Source organism: Myiozetetes cayanensis, unplaced genomic scaffold (assembly GCF_022539395.1).
Source record: "Myiozetetes cayanensis isolate MyiCay16 unplaced genomic scaffold, myiCay2020 scf27, whole genome shotgun sequence".
In the NCBI taxonomy this organism is placed as follows: domain Eukaryota; kingdom Metazoa; phylum Chordata; class Aves; order Passeriformes; family Tyrannidae; genus Myiozetetes; species Myiozetetes cayanensis.
This window is the reverse complement of record NW_026087488.1, coordinates 7,225,649-7,247,991: the sequence shown is the minus strand read 5'-3', so window position 1 is coordinate 7,247,991 and position 22,343 is coordinate 7,225,649. Positions and strand designations below refer to the sequence as shown.

At 49.4% G+C, this 22,343-nt stretch overlaps 1 protein-coding gene across 1 annotated transcript in view; it reads left to right on the top strand.

The window, feature by feature from the left end:
• CAMKK1 (calcium/calmodulin dependent protein kinase kinase 1) overlaps positions 1–22,343 on the top strand; it is an 89,643-nt gene that overhangs the window by 61,914 nt on the left and 5,386 nt on the right. Inside the window, 7 exon segments of the mRNA XM_050321927.1 lie at positions 6,108–6,268; positions 6,270–6,308; positions 6,985–7,038; positions 7,953–8,026; positions 12,107–12,194; positions 13,987–14,115; positions 14,422–14,525. Coding sequence (XP_050177884.1) covers positions 6,108–6,268; positions 6,270–6,308; positions 6,985–7,038; positions 7,953–8,026; positions 12,107–12,194; positions 13,987–14,115; positions 14,422–14,525 — 649 coding nt within the window.

Here is a 22,343-nt window from a genome sequence, read left to right as displayed (position 1 = left end):
GTCCCTCAGGCTGGTGTGGGCCAGTAGAGCTGGGACACGAGTCTGTGGTGGAGCTGCTGCCTGCTCTGCTGTGATTCCCAGCAAGCTGCTGGCTCCATCTGTACCTTCATTCCCATGTGGGAAATAGGGAACTGCCTCTTCTCTGCTCCTGCCTCTTGCCTGTGTGAGTTCAGAGCTCCTCAAACAAAGCATGCTGAGGTGGGGGCTGCAGCTGCAAGGTGCTGGGTGTTATAAAGGAGAAGAGAGGCTGGTTTGTGTTTTATCACATGCAGACAAGCTCTCTTTAGATGATAAAAACCAAACAAAAAACCCTTTCGTGAGCTGCAAGTGTTTCTGATACTGATAGATAAGAACTGTTGTACAAGAGTGAGAGTAATTAGCTGATGGAGCAGATCAGAGAGATGTGCTAGAGCCTCTTCAGAAAGATCAGGCACTTTGATTTTTGTTGTTGTTTGATGCAGTTGTGTGATTGTGCTCGGGGCTGGAAGCAGCCCCTGGCGTGGGCTGTGCAGGTTGTTTGGGCAGTACTTGCTGCACATACCCTGCTCCCCCCTTTCCTTGGGGTGCCTTGGGCACTGGCAGGTGTGGAACCACGGCAGGAAGCCCTGCATGACCCCTGTGACTGGTGGTAAATGTGCTCATATGAGCTGGAGGACAAGTGCAGAAGGACAGCCTTAGGCAAGGTTGCCTCTTTCCCTCTTCCCTGTTCTTCCCACACCTTCCCCTTCTGCCAGGAGCACGACACAGAGAGAAGCTGAGCTCTTCCAGAGGGCTGGGCAGTGCCGGGTGTGGGATCCCCCTTTGTAAAACCCAGGCTTAAGCAACAATTCCACGTGGCAGAGGCTCGATGGGTGCAGCAGAACAGCGAGCAGGGCTGGGAACATCCAAGCTGGGATCCTCACCTGGCCACTGCACACAACACCCCTTGCAGTGCCCACCACGTCCCTGTCCCCCAGCTCTTGCTCAGGGAGCACTGCAGATGAGTGCAGAGGCTTCCTTCAAAGAGCAGCCCTGTGTTTTGAGCTCTGGGTGGTGGTGCAGCAGTTTCCTTGGGAGGGTGTTAAATCACATCTTTGCTACAAGGGCGATGTGAGAGCCATACTAAGCAGGCTCTGCAGTAGCACCACATGGATTGCTTTTGCCCTTGAATGGGAGTGGGATTCTGGTTTTAATCAAGTAAAATTCGGCCTCAGTAAATGGGAGAGTGTGTCAATGCACTGCAAAGTTTTATATGCATAATTTTTAAATGAGCTTTTTAGCAAGTTGGTATTAACCTGCTGGAGCTCCAAGGTTTCCAGAGGGGGAGTGCAGTGAAAAGCACCTTTTTGGAAAGGAGTGAAGCACAATATCTCTTTCTAGCACTTCTGTCTCTGGCCCCTCTGGGTCTTCACTGCCTGTTAGGAAGTGAAGTTGTAATTAGACAGTTCCCAGGCATTTGCCTCTGAATGAAAGCAAAAGCCTGTGTAGTCTTGGAATAGCCAGTGGGATTTATAGAGTAATGATGGAGCAGGGAGCAGCAGAACTGTGGAGAGCCAGATAGGAGCACACAGACAGGAGCCAGCTGGCCCAGCAGCAGAGACCCTCCCCAAAATCTACCCCTTTCTCCAGCCCCACCTACTGAACCACAGCTACTATTACCAGCTCAGTTCAAATACATTGTACTGAACAAACAAATAAAAGCCCTAGAAATCCAGATTTTCAGGGAGACCTTTTATTTTGGGCAGTTGTTTCATAGGGGCTCGAATTTGAACTCCCAAGTGCAGGTTCATGCCAGCTGCTCTCAGCAGTAGCTGCACTGTACCTGCTACAGCTCTGTCTGAAATTCAGAGGGACAGGGCAAGATGGTCCTTTCCTGGGTGTTGCTCACACCCTGAGTGCTCTGAATCCTCTTTTAGGTCATATCTCTCCACCACATACCATCAGCCTGCAGCAGGCTGTTCTTAGGTGATGCTGCTCCATGCCCAAAATCAGGAAACAGGCTAGACTTTTAGGCATCATTCCAATGTTTCTGAGCACCCTGAGGTCTGGGTTTTGTCTAACTCAGACTTCAGATATCCCTGGTCAGGCAGTCTTAACACAGGTTGTGATAAAATTTAGTATGCAGACCCTCACCTGCCCTGCCTGCTTTGTTCATGAGGTGGCTGTGGGGTTTAGCAAACAAGTATTTCTAGTGTATTTTGGGATCTTTGCCTGGATGATGCTCCAGGAATCCTTGAGATCGTTATCCAGATGCAGATAGGCCTGAAATACCTTTCCCATGAAAAATGGGTCTAATAATGGAGTGCTGCATAATCAGACTTTGTCCTAAGGGCCCTGTGATGTCTTGTGTGATTTCCTTTTCATTATGAAGGAGTATTGATGCATGCTTTGCGTTGGGTCTGTCAGCACAGACAGTGCAGAGCATCCTGGAGCCCAGGGAGGACATTCCAGTGAGCTGCTGAGCAAAACCCTTCCCAGGTGAAACCAACGTGTGGAGCCATTTCGTGGGTTTTCTGAAGCAGTTTCAGTGAAGTGCTCTGCCTTGGCCAGCTCAGCGTGGATTTTAACCTTGGGAGGGATGCAGACAGGTGCATTTGTGTGGGAATGAGTGTGTTACAGCTGTTGGTGTCCTCTTTGTGCGTGGCCTGGGAGGGAGGAGACTGAAGGGATGGATGGTCCTTGCCAAGGCTCTGTGCTGCCATCAGCCACATCCCTGTGGTGGACAGTGTGGGTCTGAGGGCAGGGCTGAGGTCTGCCTGCTTTGTGGCTCTTCCTGTACTGTCCCAAGCAAAAAAAAACAACTCCTTGCTTTATCCAGTCTCTGGAGCAGGACACAGAGTAGCTGGAAGTTCCCTCAGAGGCATGGACTCAGCTCAGGGGTCCCAGTTCCTCATGAAGGGGACTAAGGGGGGGTAGTGTGTTTGTCTAAAAGAACAATAATCCCCAAACCCTCATGGAGCAAGTTGAAGTGCAGTGATACAGATCATTACTCTGATTATGTTTCTTTAAAGCACATTTAGGGATTTTATTCAGAAAGTGCTTTTCCCTCTCTGCTGGGTCTGATGCAGCCCCGCTCGTGTTTGGAAGTGTCTGTGTCACAATGTGTCCTTAATCCCAAGGACAGGACGAGTGTTTTGTCTCTGGGACTTCTGGGCCTGGCTACCAGTGAAGCAGCTCTAACCAGGAAGCCTTTCCTACCTGCTGCTCTTACATCTACAGAGGATCAAACTCGCTCCCAGACGCTTCAGGCTGGTGAAATTAGAGAGTTAGTTTATGCTGGTGATTGTGTTAGACTGACTGTGGCTGTCACCTGCTCCCCTTGGGGTGGCTCTGTGGGTTGTGTGCTCCTGGTGCTGTTCTGTGCAGTCATTAGCAGTCTGGAGGGCGTCATTAGTGGTAGGCTTTTATTTCCAAGATGCTTAGCTCTCCCTCTGGAGTTCTGCAGGGATAACACCGTCTTTTTCCTTGTGTCTTGTGCTTTAAGACTTTAAGAATTCTGTTTCATCAGAGCAGAAAAGGGATTTCAGGTTGCCCTCATCAGGTTAGCAGCTCCACACCAAATCATTTCTTGGCAGATATGAGCACTCACTCTTAGAGTTTTTGTAGCTGGGATGTTCATTTACACCAGCTGGTGCTCAGTGCACAATCCCTCTCCTTCTCTCTTCATGGCTGTTGGCTCTGCATGAGGCAGCTGGATAGGGAAGGGGATTTGGAGTCAGCAGAAGCCTTTGGAGCCAGCTGGCACAAAGACTTCCATCACTGTCACCCAGAGCAGCACAGTGTGTGTGTTGGACACAGATCCCAGAACCACTGCTGGACCTGCCCAGTCCCTTCACCCTGCACCTGTCCCCTTCCCATCCCGGTTTAAATCATCAGGTGTGCAGGAGTCCCTGGGACATGGCATTGCAGAGCCCTGGGACATGTCAGGCTCACTCCTGAGGGCACAGCCTGGGCTCCTCAGCCCCAAAGGCTCCTGTGTGCTGATTTTTCTCCTCCGAGCAGTTGAGGTCAGACCGTCACTGTCCCCAACAATCGTGGGTCTGGGAAACCCAAATATTCATTGGCCAAATGAGCCATTGTTGGATGTCTTTGATTTTTGCAAAAGATGTGTCTCTTATTTCTTTGTTCAACACTGATATTGCTCCTGTGCCCAACAGGCAGCACTGGCCAGACCTGCTGGAGATGGGCACTGAGCAAACACAGGGCATCTGGCAAACTGCCCGTGGTGTTCCTCTGCTTCGTGAGGCTGTGCAGGGACAAGGACTGCACTTTACAAAATAAATAGTTATATGGTAGGGAAAATGGTTTGTGGTTTTGTTTGTTTTGTTTTTTTGTTTTTTGTTTTTTTTTTACTTTCCTGTGTGGAAGAAATAATAAAAAGCCTGGAATACCTGCTTGCCTAGTGTAATTCCCTCAATTTTCACAGATCCAGCTCTGGGATGTACTTGTATCACCCACATTTGTGGCCATATTTGTGACCCCCCTTTTTTTTTTTTTTTAGAGGCTTTGGGAATCTTAGTCCTGTGGTAAGATGACAGACACCTGCCTGAAAAGGCAGCTCATCATCTCCTGAAAGAAAACTTCACTCTCCCCTCACTTTTTTTTTTGCTCTCCCTATATTACCATAATGAAATGTCAGCTTTACTGCTGAGCAGATGTCTCCTCCTAATTACTGTTGTTGCAGGGTTTCAGTGTTTATCCTGACTGTCTAGCCAGGCTGTTCCAGCATTAACTGGCTCACATCACAGCCTGGCCACGCAGTTGCTGCACATCTGGAAGAGGAGGGAAGTGCTGGTGCTCTCCAGCAAGTTTTTGTCTGCTGGGTCTCTTTAATGTGCCAAGGACAGAGTCCCCCAACGCTGCTTTAAACTAAGAGTGGTCCTTCTAGAAAAAATATCTGCAAGTGTGACTTCCCTTCCCCAAGCACGGCCTGGTGGAAAGTTGGCTTGAAAAGAGCAGGTGGTTAAGAGAAATTTGTTCTTTCTTGTTCCTGACACACAAAGTGGGGTGCTCTGTAGGGCAGGCTGCCTTGGTGGCAGTGTATTGACCAGGTTTGTAAAAGCAGGAAAGGGTTGGACCAGCATTTTCCTCCACCCAATTGTGTATTTCCTAGGAGATATGAAAAGAGCTCGTGGGGAGGTATAAAAACAAACATGGTCTATTTGCAAGAAGGAAATGTGAAAACAGTGGCTAGGGCCAGGGGAGGAGGGAGGCTGAGAGGTCCCCTGGGAAGGGCAGAACTAGAGAATTTCCTCTCCCATTCAGTAAAGTCTCTTGTGTTTTCTCCAGTTCTGCTTTTGGGGCCATTTTATGTTCTGAAAGTTGAGGGGGGGGTATTTTTTAAAGTTGCTCTCCAAGTTCCTGAGGAATCAGCCACTTTCCTAGAACTTCCTGCTTCGCTCTGTGGCCTGGAAATGTCTGTCTTGCAACTGCATTATCACATGAGAGTGGTTTATTTTTGTTGTTGTTTTCAGTGCATCTCAACCTCCAAGCTCTTTGCAAGGGTTTTTCATTTTTGGGCTCCATTACCAAGCTTGGTTAGGTAGAGAGCACCTTCTCAGGGTGCTGGCACCAAGCAGCTGGTGATGGCTGCAAGGTTGGAGCTCCATTATTCCATCTTTGGGGTTGGAAATACCCACTGATTTCTGAGCTGTTGGCTGGACTTGGCACCCAGCTGCTTGTCACCTGTTTCATTCTACCTGTGGCTCTGCCCCTTCTGATCAGCTTTGCAGCACTGCAGTTTCAAAATAAGTAAATTAAAAAGGAACCTCTTTATCTGGAACACATAAACATTTAATACAGCAAGTTGCCCAACACATCCACAGGCTTTGAGTTGCTTCCCTCTCCAGCAGCTCTGCTTGGTCCCCCTGGTTGAACTTTCTCTGAGTTTCTCTTTCTTTGCTGAATTCCTGGTGACAGCTGTATTTCTGAGGGTTGTGTCCCAGTGAGGCACCAGGAAGAAATGTCTGTAAGGAAATGGCATTTCTTCTTCGTTGTGTTGTGTCCCCAGCAGCAGCTTGGTGTGGAGTGCCTGAGCTTGCACCTTTATTTTCATCCTCCTGGAAAGGTTTCCCCTGTGTTGCTACCAGGACCAACCATGCTCCTGTTTTGGGGTTTTTTATTTTCAGTGCACTACCAGAAGATCATCCACCGGGACATCAAACCTTCCAACCTGCTCCTAGGAGATGATGGGCACATCAAAATCGCTGATTTTGGAGTCAGCAATCAGTTTGAAGGGAATGATGCCCAGCTCTCCAGCACGGCAGGGACACCAGCCTTCATGGCACCAGGAGGCCATCTCACAGACTGGCAAGAGTTTCAGTGGAAAGGTAGGTCTTTGCTCTCAGCTCAGGTGCCTCCTGGGACCCCCAGGCATGGCACAAAGGGCAGCACCACACCTGCATCCTCTCCTGTTGCCCATCCAGCGATTCTGGTGCAAAATTGGGTTGTTCTTTACTAAAACTGAAGCTCTGGTTCTGTCCGGTCCAGGCAAAACTCGTTCTGTGCAGTGGGCAGACACTTTGCTGTGGATTCCTGCCCAGGCAGCAGCCATTTCCCTGCCCAAAGGGAAAGGAGGAAACTCTTGGTTCCGCTCCAAAATAATCAAGAGGCACAGGGGGCTGCTGGGCACCAAGGTCATATCTTGATTCCCTGGAAGGCACTGCCGAGGGTGGTAATGCAGACATGGGGGCAGGGTCTAATGGGGATTTTTTGCCTGGAAGACCTTTGAGATTCAGCCCTGAATGGTGTAATTTACTGTAAGAAGGGGCTGCTTTCTGGTTCTCCACAGCAAGGGCAAGGAAGCAGTGCCTGGCCCAGCCCATTCCTCATTCCCCAGGCGTGCTGCTGATGCCTTCAGGAGCCCAACTTCAAAGAGACCCTGCACAGTGACACAGAAACTGCTAAATCCATACAAACAGTGTTCTATGAATCAGTGGGAAAATCCACCTCATTCAGATCATCTGTGTTGCATCTCCTTGACTGCCTGTACCTGCTTTTTTTCAGGCTCTGGATGTCTGGGCCATGGGAATCACCCTGTACTGCTTTGTTTATGGGAAGGTAAGCTGGCTCTCAGCTGCTGGAGCCCTGCATGGCAGTGTCTGTCTGCCTGGCTTTTGACTCATTCCTTTCCAAATAAAGGCAAGTATTAGAAACAAAGACCTACCTTCTGCAAGCTCCCAGATCCCCCTGTGGATGAGAAGGGGCTGACATTGGGATCTGTGGAAAGGATCATTTCCACCATTGGTCCCTGTTTGCAGGGACATTTTTCGTGCTACAAACCCAGAGCAGCATCAGTAGCACCAACAACAGTTCGTAGGGGGCATTATCCACATTAGAAACGAGCCATTTATTTAAAATTCTCTGTTTAGAAATTTACACAGAGCGTGGAGAGAGGCATGGGATTGATCCCAAGCTGCTGCAGCACTTTAGCAAACCAGGTTACAGAAAGCCCTGTCTGCCAAAGCTGAGCTGGGCCAGATGGAGCCCAGTCTGGCAAAGCCTTCTGCAAACTGCACCTCCTGTCATAGCTTTTCCCTTGCCTGTGGCCAGAACCCCCTTCTCCCACCCACACTCTCCCAGCAGGTATGAGTGCAGGAGTGCAGGAATATTATCTGAACTCCTGCCCAAGCACAGACCACTGCAGATCCCACCACACAGGCATCAGGCATCCACCTCAGGGGTAAGAAGTGGCCAGGGAAGATGGCAGAGCCAGTTCATGGTCACCAGGCAGGCTGGATGGAGGGAGGATATCCCAGTCCAGTTATATATTCCCTAGATCCCTCTGCTGTTCTTCTGCATTTATTTTTTAATAAGGAACAAATCAATTTATTGTGTGTGGGAAGATTGTATTTATTTCCATCTCTGTGTAAAATCGAGGGATTACAGGGAGTGCACTTGTGTTACATGAATGACAAATGCCTGAGTTGTGCCAGGATCTCTGACAACTGGAAAATCTCTTGTTTGTTTTACAGTGCCCTTTTATAGATGAATATATTCTGGGTCTTCATAACAGGATCAAGACCAAGCCTGTGGAGTTCCCAGAAGAGTGAGTAAACTTTACTCTGCTACTGTGCAATAAAGTTCAGTTTTCAGCATTATTCTCTGTGCAGCACAAATGCCAGTGGGTCACCGTGGAGGGGCAGCCATGGGTGGGTGAGGTGCTCTGTGTTCTCCAGGGTCCTTCACGTGGGTTTTGTGCTGGTGATGTTGTTGAGGTATTACAGCTGCCTCTGCTGATCCTCTGTCCTTGTTGTGCAGACAAGGACTAGGGGAAATGGCTCTTGAAATCTTTGGAAGTGAAGGGATTTCGTTATGGGTCTGAGAAGTTCTGAGCCAGGTGCGTGGTTTGGTTGGGTGGGTTGTGTTTCTCCCCACGTGGCAGCCACTGGAATGACTCAGTATATTCATTTTCAAAAGCAGAGTGGGTATAGACCTCAGTCTTGGTCTAAATAAATGCATCCCTCTTCTGTGGACTTACCTTGGAGCTGGGAGAAGTGTCTGATGGAAGGATGTTTGTCCCAAGATACACAACCACAGCTCGGTGAATCCCACTCCTCTGCCTCCTCCAACACACCACAGGAGAACATGGGTTTGTCTTTTGCACTAGCAAACTGAGGCTAGTTATGGAAAAAACACTCAGAAATCAGTTTACAGATGTGATATTGAGGGGCTGCCCCCACCCTCCCTCAGCCGGTGAAGGAAACCCACGCTGGGCACGGTCGCAGCTGCTGGGCTGTGCCAGCTGGGATGGCCAGCTGTGGTCACGGTGCTCAGCAGGGCAGGGGGACGAACCAGGGCCACTCACATGGCGTTTGGGCAGTGGGAAGTTCAGTCCAGAGGTGATGAGTGTCTGTTCTTGCCAGAGGAGTCTGACAGGAGGTGAGTACATTCCATGTGTGCTCAGCCGTGGTGGCTCGGTAAAATTACTTGATTTCAAGCACAAAGAAATTAAAACTCCAATGAAAGGCATGTCTGGTGTTAGAGAGGAAGGGGGAGGGATGCTGTCAGGCAGCCTGTGATCCATGCATGTATCCACCATCCATGCCATGAATTTTGTGAGATGCTCACTGAATTTTCAAACACTGTGGTGAAGGGCTGAGCCTCTGCCTTGGCAGTCCCAGGCTCTGAGTCTGCAGAAGGTGATGGGGTCCTCAGGCTGCCCTGTTTTAGTCATCTGACTCATGGCCTGGGCTGCATGGGCTGCATTAATTACCTCTGCATTGAGGGAAGCACACCCACTGCAGAAAGCTGAGCCAGAGCCATCTCTGCCCCAGCTGGTGGAGCTCACACCGGGCTCTGTGGATGGGCCACAGGGTCAGGCCACTTGTTGGACAGCACACACAGACCCCAGTCCTGGGTGTGGAGCAGCTCTGGCAGGACCAGGTGACCAGGATTCAGGCATCAGGAGCACAAAGGCTGGTCATGCTCCACTGCCACGTTCCCACCAGTTGCTCTGCAGATGGGGCAGGACTTTGTCTTGACAGCACTGCAGCAAAATGTTTGTGTTTCCCTGGCAGCCTTCTCCCCTTGCTCGGGTCCTGGCAGAACACCCACCCTCCCTCAGCCACCCTGTATTTGGGTTAGCAGTCAGTTCACAAGTGACTGTTCCCATCTGCCTCTGCAGTAAGTTATTAACATTTAATGGGCTGACTGGGTTGTGCTGAGATCCTTTCCTTCATTCAGGCATTTCCTTCAGCGATAATTGGGCTGCCTGATTTATGTGGATTCCTCAGTGACCTGCTCTCCCAGTCTAAAAAAAGCTGTACCCCTGGTTAGTTTGCTGGAGCAGAGGGTTACTGGGTGTTGACAGCTCTCCAAACCACATCTACTTGTTAGATAAAGGCAGCAACAGAGACGCACATAAAGCTGGAATTCACTGGAGCGGATCCACCCTGACCTCCCACAGAATTAGCACCTCACTATAGTTAGGGGTATTTTGGGTTCAATTTATTTCACCATGGCTACAAAAGACACACTGCTGTTTGCAGACAGCCCATGGAAACCCGTTGCCTGTTTCCTGACAGGCTGTAGGACAGATGGAGCTGACGGTACCGGCGTCACCGTCCCGTCCCTTCCCTTAGAGACACCGGGATAAATATTTATTGCACTGCAGTTCTCATTCATGTCACTGAGCCCTTGGTGTGGCACGAGGTAAATGGGGTTAGCTCACACACCCTGATGATCCTGGCATGACTGAAAAACAAGCTGGAGCAGTTTCTGTTTAGATGTGTATTAAGAGAGTCATAAGCGCTGCACGGTCCCTCCTGGTGAAGTCCAGGGCAGTGTTGTCTGACCTGCAGGCACCCTGTAAGGTGATCTGAGGTGCTGGCAGCCCTCCCAAATGGGCACTAAGCTCTGTGGTGCTTGGCATTTTCCTGAGAGCTGTTACAGGACTAGGACTGTGAGAAAACCCAGATAGCACAGGCTTTTCAGAAGAAAAATGCCATCAGTTACAGCCTGCACCTTACCCTGACACACTGGGGAGAAGAGAAATCAGGGACAGGGTGATGTGATCTGTTTTGTGGCCATAACCCACCCACCTGACACTTTGTGATCCTGTTTACAGGGCTTCTCCTTATGACATTAGTCCTGTGTTGCACAGAAATCAGTCTGGTGCCCAGAAATGTTAGGTGATCATATGTTCTATTTCTTGTGTCTTAAAGCAAGCTGTTGACAGTTTGGCACAGAACTGATGTTAAGTGTTTTAAAAGCACCATCTCACCTGCATCCGTGTGGTCTCTGGGAGGAGCCTGTTTATTCTGACCTGCTAAATGCCCTGTCACTGCCCAGTGCTGTTCCTCTGTGCCTGGAGCTCATCCCAAGAGCAGCACCATTCTTCCCATTCCCACCTAAATTGTCACCTGAGTCTCTGAGGACTCATCCTGTCATTCCCCTTGTCTGGGCTGTATTGCTTGTGTACTGCACACCCTTGGGGCAACTCTGAAAGTGGTTAGACTTTATTTAAACTGAACCCACTTCATGCCCCTTCCCACTGAATGACCAGCGTTTCTTTGGTTGTTTGGAAAGATCCCATAACCAAAGTCCACTTAAAGATTTCATAAATTATCAAACAGCAGCTCTGCTTTCATCAGACTAAAATATCCCTTGTTGTGATGCGGTTTTCATGTTGGTTTGTGATAGTTTATTCCCTTCTCTGCTTGGGGCAGTGCAGAGGAGGTGGGCACAGCACCTGGTCCTCACCAGCGTTTCCAGTCTCAGATCCAGCCCTGCTGGGCAGTGATGTTTTGTGCTGCCAAATTCCTTCTCTGGGCAGTTCTTCAGGAGTCATTCGTGACACAGACTTTGAGCTGCCTAATGTGATTGTGTCACATGCTGGCATTTTAATGCAGCAGCACTTTGATCACACAGATCTGGAGTGTTTGGAAGATGTTGCCTGTATCATTGGCCACAGGAGTCACTGCAGCCTTTGGGCTGGAGGAACAAACTGCAGGACCAAGGGCTCCATGTGAATAGAGTGGCTTCTGAGTTCAGGCACTGTAGCATTTAGATCTTGGAAATAGTGTTAAAAATTATGTGTATTTCTCTTACACCTGTTCATTCCCTCCTTTTGTTACTCCAAGGCTGAGCTGTACAGGTAGGAAATGCAGAGTTACTGTCTGGCTGCCATCAGTGTTCGTGGAAGCAATTTAATTAACACAACCTGCAGGCTTAGCTGGGAATTTGAATATCATGTGGGGGAGGTTTCATCCAGCACACAGCTGCTCACGATGCAGGTTCAGCAAATCAAGCTGTGCCCTTCTTGACATGTTCAGTTCAACTTCATTTCTCTCAGGAATGTTTTGTTGTCCCAGAATCTGCCCTCTGAAATTTCCCTATGTTGTGCTGTCTTTAAAAATGTTCTTAAATCCATTCACCTGGTATTTTTTTGTGCATTTTGAGAGGGTGCCTTTGTGTTAGTGGGCAGGACAGGATAACCAAGCTCTGTAACTGTGGTGCCTGAGGAGGAACCAAGCCAACAAGACCTTCCTTTCTCAAGCCAGGTTTGCAGAGCAAATATCTCCTGAGTGGAGCAGGTTCCCTACCAAGTAACTGCAGAAAGAACTGGGCATGTCTTGAGCCCTTACAATTCCCTTGTTAACTGCCTGCTGCTGTTCTCTTCACTCAGAGCACAGATAAGTGATGAGCTCAAGGAACTGATGCTGCGCATGCTGGATAAAAATCCAGAAACAAGGATAACAGTCCCAGAAATTAAGGTAAATTGGACTTTGATATTAGAGTTTTCAGTCTCAGCTGATTTTGTTGTTCCTGTGGTACCTCCTAACGAGGCAGAGCTGTTCCCAGTGTTTGTTTTGGGAGCTCTCCCTGGCACGCCGTGTGGGAAAGGGAGGGTGCTCATTTTGCAGCATCCCACAGCTCTGTCGATGCTTCTTGCTTGGGGAATATTGACAAAAGCTTTCTTGTTTGCTTATTTCAATGAAAATTACTCAAAAGCTGGCTGAGCTCAGTGAATCCCTGGGAGAATCAACACTGTCAGGGGGACTGCAGAGCCTGTGCTGGCAGTGTGGGACCTGTTACAGGGGCTGGATGTGTGTTCCTCGTGTGGTCAGTGGCCTCAAGGCAGAACATTTGTTTCTCTCACCATTACTTGGGAGATGCTTATGAACAGAAAGAATGAATAGGGCTGGCAGAGCACAGTGCTTCACAGGGTTTGGTTTTATTCTGGTTTTGCATGGGCTCGCTGTCCTCCTGTCACCCCTTGCTGAGGCCTCAGACCTGCTGGAGGATCTCAAGATTTCCAAAGGGATCCATCAGCATCCTCTGCAGGGCACACAACTCTTGTTTGCTTTGTCTTGGGCCAACACCAGCACGTTTGCCACCAAAGCTTACAGTAGAAAGGTTAAACTTCAAGGAAAAAAAAAATGTGACATCTCTTCCCTCCATGCCCAGTAGGTCACAGCCAGTGATGAGGGAAGTCCTTTGGAGCTGTATTTGTGGGATTTCACTCCACAGTTCTTGCAGGGCATTTCATGTGCATCCTATAAGATGCCTTGGGTAGAGGAGCAGAGCTGGGTGCTGGCTCTTGTCCCTGGCCATGCACTGAAGGTGCTTGTTGTGCTTGGGGCCTTGCCTTGGGTGCTGACAGAGCACGTGTCCCCAGTGCCAGGCTGGGCTCTGGGCTCAGCCCCTGCCCTGGGACAGAGCTTTCCTCATGTTCACAGCCAAGAAAGCATCTCTCCCATGAGAGACAGCAGGAACAGGGGGCTTCCCTCTGCTGCATGTGAGAGAAAAAGATGAAAACGCTCTGGATAACTCAGGTTTCCAAAGCGATTCAGGCCTGAGTCAGAGGGCACCGGGTTCCTCCCAGGTGCCAGTCGGTGGCAGTGGGTGGGACAGCACTGGGCATTAGGGGATGCCATCTGCCCAGGCACCAAAATCACAGAGTGACTGAATATGCTGAGTTGGAAGGGACCCGCAAGGATCATCGACTCCAGCCCCTAGCCCTGTACAGACACCCCAACAACCCCACCCTGTGCCTGAGAGCATTGTCCAAACCCTCCTGGAGCTCTGGCAGCCTTGGGGCTGTGCCCACTGCCCTGGGGAGCCTGTTCAGTGCCAACCACCCTCTGGGGGAAGAACCTTTTTCTAACATCCAACCTAACCTTGCCCTGACACAGCTCCAGCCATTCCCTGGGGGCTGTCCCTGGTCCCCCCTGAGCAGAGCTCAGTCCTGCCCCTCCTCTGCCCTTCCCTAGGCAGTTGGAACTGCACTGAGGTCTCCCCTCAGTCTCCTCCAGCTGAACACACCAACTGCCCCCAGCTGCTCCTCACACAGCTTCCCCTCAAGGCCCTTCATCACCTCCGTTGCCCTCCTTTGGATGCCCTCTAAAGGCTCAACACCTTTCCTACATTGCGGTGACCAAAATTTCCAAGGAAGCCGCTTGGAAAGCACTGCTGGGAGTGGAAAATGGAGCAAGCACAGCTCAGCCTGTGTGCCCCACTTCCCTCCCACCCCAGCATCCCAGAGCCGTGTCTGTCCCTCCCCAGGTGCACCCCTGGCTGACGAGGGGCGGGGAGGAGCCGCTGCCGCTGGAGGAGGAGCACTGCTCCGTGGTGGAGGTGACCGAGGAGGAGGTGAAGAACTCGGTGAAGACCATCCCCAGTTTGCCAGCTGTGGTAGGTACAAACCTCTGCACTGGGCAAGGGTGTGGGGCTCTGCTGAAGCCTTCAGCTGGTGGGGAGGGAGGTTTGGAGAGGGGGCACATGAGCTGCTGGCATGGAAAGCTTGGCCTTTGCACCCAGTGTGAACTTGTTGTGTCAGAGCACTGCAGCAGCTGTTCTGTGGGTTCCTTCACTTCACGCTCTTTGCTGTAGCGCTGTTAAATGTCTGTTGAATTACTGAAGAAGCTGTTGTTACTCCTCTGAACTGCCTTCAAGGAGTCGGTCCTGCTGTTCTCACTGGTCTGTTTTGCTTCCTCAAAGATCCTGGTGAAGGCCATGCTAAGGAAACGCTCCTTTGGAAATCCCTTCGAGGTCCAGACGAGGCGGGAGGAGAGATCCATGTCTGCCCCGGGGAATTTGCTGATGTAGGTACCCACAGCCTTGCCTGGCAGAGCAAAGGTGCCTGGGGAGGGTGGAGGAGGCAGTTTGCAAATCTTTTCTGTAGCATTCAAGGATAAAACTCCTTTCTAAGTCAAATACTGAAGATAAAATCTGCCTCAGATTGAAATACAATGCATTAATACAGTCTAAAAGCTCTTTTTTTTATAGATGCAATTCTCTCTGTAAGATGGGTTTGACCTAAACACACATGTAAGGTGCTAAACTTGGGTCTGGTTTTTTTACCTGTTAGTTTATAACACTCTGTGATCAAAGATCCATTAGAGACTGGTGAAGAAAAATGAGTTTAACCAGAGTTTAGTCTAGATATATATCACAGGGTTTAATTCTTCTCTCCTTTTTATGGACAACAGAACTGGTACCAGATGAGCAGTTTATGTGCTTTTTAAACTCAAAATGAGATGATGGGGTTTGAGTGTGGTCCGGGGCCCAAGTCTGGGCAGAGACACATGGGCAGAAAAGAACACTTTGAAATTGCTTTTTCCTTTGAGAGCACATACAGTATTTTTTCCACACTGACAGTTATGAAATAGTGGAACATGTTGCAGCAGGATATTTTGGAGGCTGGGTATAAATGGCTATATTGGGATTAAAAAGGGAATAGACATATTAATGACTAATAGGTTCATCAACAGCTTTTGAACATGATGTTCTCTATGTACAGGGGTGGGGAGAGAATTCCTCTGCCCTTTACTTGGTTCTTACTATTCCTCCCTCATTTTTATCACTGACTCCTTTCAGAGACAGGATTCTGGGCCATCAGTCCAGTAAGTACCAGCTGGACCATTAGCTTGATCTGGGACAATTATGTTTGTATAAATAAAGTTCTCACCCCACGGGATCTGCAAGGCTTGGTTCACAACAAAGCTGTGTCGTCCCAAAATGATGCTTTTTCCACCCAAAATCCCAGCACCATGCCTGGCAGACTCCCCTGAGGGTGTGCTGATTCTCACTGCACCAACTGACAATGCCGTTAGAGGAGTCTCTCTCTGCCTCTCCCAGGTGTGTGGGGATTTGAGGGCTCAGCTCAATTAAGGGTGATAATGCTTTAGGTCCCAGCTGTGTATTGGAGACTTTACTAAAAACTCTGCCTTGGAGTCCAGGGCCAGACCCTACTTTAACCCCTTGCACACGAGTGCTGCTGGGGGACATTTCTGGAGCGTGGCAGTCACAGCTCCTTTGCCAGCTCAGCACAAGGGATTTGTCCTCATTTGTTTCCCTTGGCTTATTGCCTTCCAAATTAGTTATTGCTAATTGGGCACACGTCCCTACCCATATCTTCACTATCACTCCTGGTCCCTGCATGGTGTTACTGTGAGATGGGGAAACATTTACTGAATTTGGAGAAAAATGTATTGTGTTCTTCCCAGTGTCCCAGACAGCTCACTCAGAGCAAGGCAGGATTTCTTCTTTTCAAACCCTGCCTGAACTGATATTTCAAGGTGATCACGCTGAGCCTGCTTCCAAAAGGGACCTGTTCCCTTCCACTTTCACTTGAGATGCTTGAAAACCTGTGCCACCAACTACCCATCTAGTGGGAAAACTCCTTAACCCTGTGGCTGGTTCCTGTCTGGAGCTGGTGCTTTGTTATCTTCCCAGATTAAGTAAAGTTCATTTGATCTCACATAGCTGTGAAGCTTCTGATCAGCCACATAATCAATGTCTAATCCTTTTAACATCATTTTAGGCCTCCAAGATGAGCTGTAAGCCTCCACTTTTATTTGCCTCCTTTCTAAAGTTGCTGGTCAAATTCTTCTCAGCTTATACAGACCCAGCATCTTTCCCTGTCTCTGCTCATTCCACCCCTGTTTTATTCAGGCTCCTTGTACAGACTAAAAGGGGGTTTATAAAAGTGTATAATTTCCACTTTTGTGCTGCTGTGTCCGGTGCCCTTAGTTTACAAAAACATTTCAGGCCAGGGATGGAGCTGTGGCCATGCTGGGTTGGCCTCTGCCCTGCCAGTTTAATGTCCAAAATTAATGTGAATGGCCTTTGAATGTGCCAGTTCTCCACTGCACTAATCCCTGCTCTTCATTTCCCAGTTTCGTGCCACCAGTGCCAGTTTTTGGCAGTAACAATTGACTTTATCCGAAATTAATTCATGCACAACTGGAGCTTTGAGAACCCATCTCAAACCCCTCCTGTTTAAAAGGAAAAAGCTGGCCAAGTCTCTTCAACAAAGTGTTGTATATTAAACACTCCAGCAGGGATGCTCCTTTTAAGGCATGTGGATTATTATTATTTCAAACTTTGGAAAATGCTTTACTGGCTGAACCTAATGAAAATTGCTTCAAATTTAAATAGATGTGCTGAATCTAATGACATTAATTATAAGTGAACCGAGTCTAAATGGGAATGTTCATTGTTCAGTGAGTTATCTCTTGATTACAGTGTTATTTCCACAGGGACAAACAGAGTAGACACTGAGCTCATCCAGTCCTTAATTCATAGTGGGTTGTTCCCTAGAAAAAAAAAGCCTTAATACACATATAAAGTATAACATCAGTGCCAATGTTATGAATAGCACTGTGTTAGTTAAAATAAATTTCAAGTGAGTCTCCATTGCCGTAAATTTTTAGGACCTTGCAGGAACAGAGCATATTGTTGTAGTAAAGGCAGCATTTCTGCATGTCCAGCACCCTTGTGGCTGGACAGGGGACCCCAAAAGTGGGATTTGGCAGAAGAGCAGTGCCTGCAGCCATCGCTGCTCTCTGGACATGTGGTTGCCCACCAGGAGCTGAGACAAAAACGAGCCCCACGTTCCCAAGCTCTCCTCCCCAGAGCTCCTCCTCCCCAGTGGCAATGTCTTCAGAGACAGCTAAATCAGCTTTTGTAACTGCATCTCCTTCTTTCCAGTTATAGGTAGGAAATAACTCCTTGTGTTGCTAAGGAAAAGAAAAAGAAAAGCAATTAGAAAACCCCAGTTTCACATTCAATTTATTCAATATTCAATTTATTCAACTGGGCTGCATGTGAAGTGCCAGAGCCCCACTCACTGCTGCTTCAAGCATCTTTTATCTGTGCCCATTCTGAGGATGTGTTTTGCAGGAAATCCTCTGGCAGCTGAGCCTGCTTTCTGGCATTTGATGCCTAATTGGTGATTCTTAAAATGGAGCTGTCCTTGGGATTTGGAGAGGGGGAAGCTGAATCATGTGGCTGAATCTCTTTTCATTTCTCCCTGCATTACCTACACAGTGTGCTGGGCTCTGCTGCTGGAAATGCTTCGTGCAAGAGCAGGGGGGGTGTTCATGTTGGTAGCCTCGGCTCCTTTAGAGGACACCATTAAGACACCAGCGATTTGAAACAGTTCTTAAGTTAATACTGGGAGGAGAGAAGGCTTTTTTAGCACTCCTTAGACCTGGAAGAAGCAGACCCTCTCCTGGCTGTTATTTATTGCTCTGTTTATCAGCACTGAGCAGTTTGAAAGGCAGCTGTGAAGTGCAGGCACGCTCAGCAGGTGGAGAGGAACCGAAATGAAGATGCCCCCATTTAGCAGTTCTTGCTTTGCACACCCAGAGCTGTGTGAGTGCTGCCAGCTGTCACCTTACCCTGTCACCTGGAGGGTGTCCAGGTGTCCCTGGATCCTGCCCTTCCTGCAGGATCTCCCAGAGAGGCAGTGATTCATGGAGCCCTGCAGGTCCTGCAGGCTGTGCCAGGTTCAAGCCCATCATTAACAGTGGCTGCAGAAGCAACTGATCCTTTCTAATTTTCCAGTTTCACGGTATTTTTTTTTTAAGCCCAGCTGTTCACAGCTGAGTTCTGGGTTTATGTTTGCTGCATTTCTTCTGCCTGCTCCAGACTTCTCCTAATTGAGTCAGCACTGGCTTCACCACATTTTATTGCTCTCATTTATTGCAAGTACTACCTATCAAATTAATTGCTGTGTTTTGACAGACCCAATTTACTTTCCCATTATGGCTGCTGTTGCTACTGATGGAATGTGGTTGTCAGCTCCTATATGGGGGATCAGTTGGTATTTAAAAAGCCTACCCTGTTTCCAGCCTTCCCAAAAAGAGAGCAAAAGAGCCATCACTGCCCTTAAGGCCATATTATCCATCTAAGTGAGGCATGAGGAAGCCAAGGGGGAAAAGGAGATAAAAAAAGTGTCTGACCCAGGTCTCCAAGCAGAAACAGCTTCTCCCAAAGCAGCCTGGGGGTGCCTGCCTCGCAGGGACTCTGAGCTGAGAAAGTTCCAGGGCTCAGTGCCATAGGGCTGCTCAAAAACAGGCTGCAGAGGTTCTCCTAGGGCAGCCAAGATGACAGCATCAGCTTTGACAAGGGAAGAACTGCAGGCTGGGTTTAAATTTGCCAGATGTTTGCACTAAAGATGCTCCCTTGGTCTCTGGTGGTGCTCAGTGTCTGCCTCTCCAGAGAGAGGAGATTTTGGATAGGGACTGGTCAATGCTGTCAGAACTGAGTGAAACCCAACCAAAAGCCTTATCAGTTTTCACTGCAGAGAGAGCTGCATGTCTTGTGGGAAGAGCCATGCCCCACATGCAGGTAGGTATCCTCACAGGACCAAGGCTGTGGCACAGGATTTTCCTCTGGAATGACCCACTATCCACAGGTCCCTCCAGCGAGGCCCCACTGCTGCTGTGGCTCTGCCCCACTGCATTAGTGGTGATGCCAGGCCATGAGAGGAGACAAAACCTCCAGAGGAGCCAAATTACAAGGCCCAGGGACACCAGCAGTGTGCTGGAAGCTGTTTGGTGCTTTCAGCAGTGGTAGGGGCTGGAGTGGGTTTGTGCCAGTGCCCATCCTCATCTGTCTCCCAGGCTGCAAGTAAATGTGGCTGGTGCTCATTCCTCCATTCCACTCTGCTCACTGGGCTGGTTAAGGCACAGAAAGACAAGCTCCTTTGCCTGCTGCCATCATCTTCATGATCACTTTCTTCCTTTGTCTCATTGTTTTGCTCTCAGGGACAGATTCCTCTTAAACACATCCGTACATTTGCATCCATCTTTAAGGTAATTCCGTGTCTCTGTTTCCCCTGGGTGCTGTAGAAACCCCCTCAGCCTGTGTGTCCCCTCCTCAGCCTGTGTGATTTGTGTGGTAGTGAGAACATTTGGCTCCATCCTTCCTTCCTGTAGGAGCAGTTCTGCTGCACTCATTCTCTGTGTGTGTGTGACACTAACGTTTAGGAATGCTTTTTATGATTATTGCTGTTTGTGATTCTTTGGCATTTCAACTGCTTTAAGGGAGGGAGGGGTGAAAAAAAGCCAAGGGGGTGTTAGCAGGAACTGGTGCTCAGCCCCACGTTTGAGGAGGGAATGGCTGCAGAATCTGGGAAAAGCTGAGCTTTGGAATTTGGGCTCAGGTTTGATATTTAGTGATGATGCAAAAGAAACAGGGCTGGAGCCATCTCTGCTCCAGGTGCTCCTCTGTTCTTCTGCCTCTGGTGCAGCACTGAGAAGACTGAAATTGGTTGCTCCAGGTGACCACCCAACCCCACCTCCACCAGGACTTCATCAAATCATGGTCATCTGTCCAACCACTTGCACAGACCCTTCTGGGAAGTGGTTGGGCCACTTAATTCTGTTAAATAACAAAATAGCATTAATGCAACCCTTGACAAGCTGCTTACAAGCATCTTGGTGTGAAGTCCCAGGATCCAGTGCTTAGGCAGGACACAGCCTGCAGCCAGGCCTGGGCAGATCTGGGCTGAGATGGGGCACTGGCAAAGCTCTGAATACCTTTGGGAGCAGCTCTGGAGACTCTGCCTGGCTCCTGGTTTATCACTCCGAGACAAATGGATGAGCCAGAGCCAGGATGTTGCCTGCTCTGAGTGAGGAAGGACTTGCAGAGATTCTCCAAAAATAGTTAGGGGAAGGCAGGGGAGGAGGATGGCGACTGGCACAGCGCCGGCAGGGACAGCTGGTGCCACTGCCTGCTCTGCCTTTTCCTGGGGAGGAAGGGATTCCAGCAGCTTGGATGAGGGGCAGACTGCTGGTGTTTAGTGGGGGCTCAGTGGAGGAATTAAGCAGGTGCCAGGGGGGTGTGTTATGCTGTGATTCTTTAGGCTGTCCCACTCCATCCCTGTCCCGTGTTTTGGAGGGTGGTGCTGTGAGGCTCATTCCCTGCTGGACACAGAACACGGTGTGAGCCCCTCAGTGTCTGTGATCTCCCTGCAGCTCCCCTGGTGAGCAGCCATGTCCTCTCCTGGATAATTGCACAGGTCAGGCTTTGCTCGCCGGTGGCTTAGAAAATGTAGCAGAAATACACTCTTATTTTTTACAAGGAGTAATTTAACAGAGATTCTCATCCAGCCTCAGACCTCGCAGCAGGAGCGAGTTTCCAGTGCAGACTGTGGAGTGCTGGTGTCTGATCTCTGCTGCTCCAGGGGCAGCCCGAGGCTTTTGGCTGGTGTTGGCCAGCCTGAGGGTCCTTTCACCCTGACATGAAGGTGTGTGGGGAGGCAGGGGCTGCTCGGGTGGTGGGGGAACATTGAACACACCCCAGGCAGGGAGCAGGAGCAGCAGGATATGCTGGGCTGTGCCAGAGAGCAGAGCCTCAGCTGGTAAATGTGGTGATCAGTCATTTGAAGAGGGTGATGACAGGCACTGAAGGCAGAGCTGTTCCTCAGCCTCCCCCGCAGGGAAATGGTCCCTGGGTTCAAGGTCAGGTTCCTTGCAGGGCTTTGCTGGAGCAGAGGGAAAAGGGAACGTGATCTTTGATCGTCTCTGGTTTCTTCAAAGATTGGTTTAGCCTTGTGTGTCCTTTCAGTGTTGTTCCCAGACAGAGCTCCAAACCCACGTTTCCCAAACGCTGTGTGCTCCAGACACTGTGCAGCAGTGCTGATGCTCCCCTGCAGGGCTGGCTTGTCCATGCAGATTCTCCTACAGAATTCCCTGGAGCAGGTTGCCCAGGGAAGTTGTGGATGCCCCACCCTGGAAATGTTCAAGGCCAGGTTGGATGGGGCTCTGAGCAACCTGGTCCTGCCCACGGCAGGGAGGTTGGAACAAGATAAGATGAGCATTAAGGTCCCGCTTCCAACCCAAACCATTCCATGATTCCCTGATGCAACCAGGCTGCCCTGAGTGAGGCTGGACACGCTGGGAGACAGATTCTTAGAGTATCATCAGCTCCTTGATGCTGTGGATATCTTCATGGTGGAGAAATGGGTGTTTTAGGCGAAGGCATCAGCCTGCCATCAGTCACTGCTGTGGGATGTTGTGGGTGGCACCTGGAGGTGTCCCCTCTTCTCCATCCAGTCCCGAGCAGTGACAGCTTTCTCTGGTCAGATCTTGGCCATGGGCTGTCTGTGGATGGCTGGGCTGGGTGGAGGTGTTGCTGCTCAAGGATGCCCCAGAGTGCAGGTACAGCTCAAGCCTTCTCCATGAGAAAACAGCAGAATTTAGGAGTAGGAGGAAAAGGCTGAAGGTATCGTGGTGAATGTGCTATGCAAGTAAGTTACTTTGGTTATAATTCTATGACTGCTGCTCTCAGGATTTGGGTGCTGCTGTTCTGGGGACCAGACAAACTCACAGAAGCTGAAATCACAGTTTTTGTGTAGGACAAACTGAGCTCTGGTGGAAACATTTAGTTTTATTGCCATTTACAGCGGGGCTTTGGAGAAGCAGTTAAGGGATGAAGCCATCCCTCTGATCTTTGTGAAAAAATCAGATTAAAGCAAAGCAAGCCAGAACTCTCCAAATACAAACTGGATAATTTGAAAACATTGCTGCTGGTCTGCAGGACTTTCCCCAAGAACCAGATACCTCCTTGTGATGCTGCAGCTGGAGAAAGGCACTCAGGGAAGTGCAAAGCTCAGCTTTTGGGGTGCA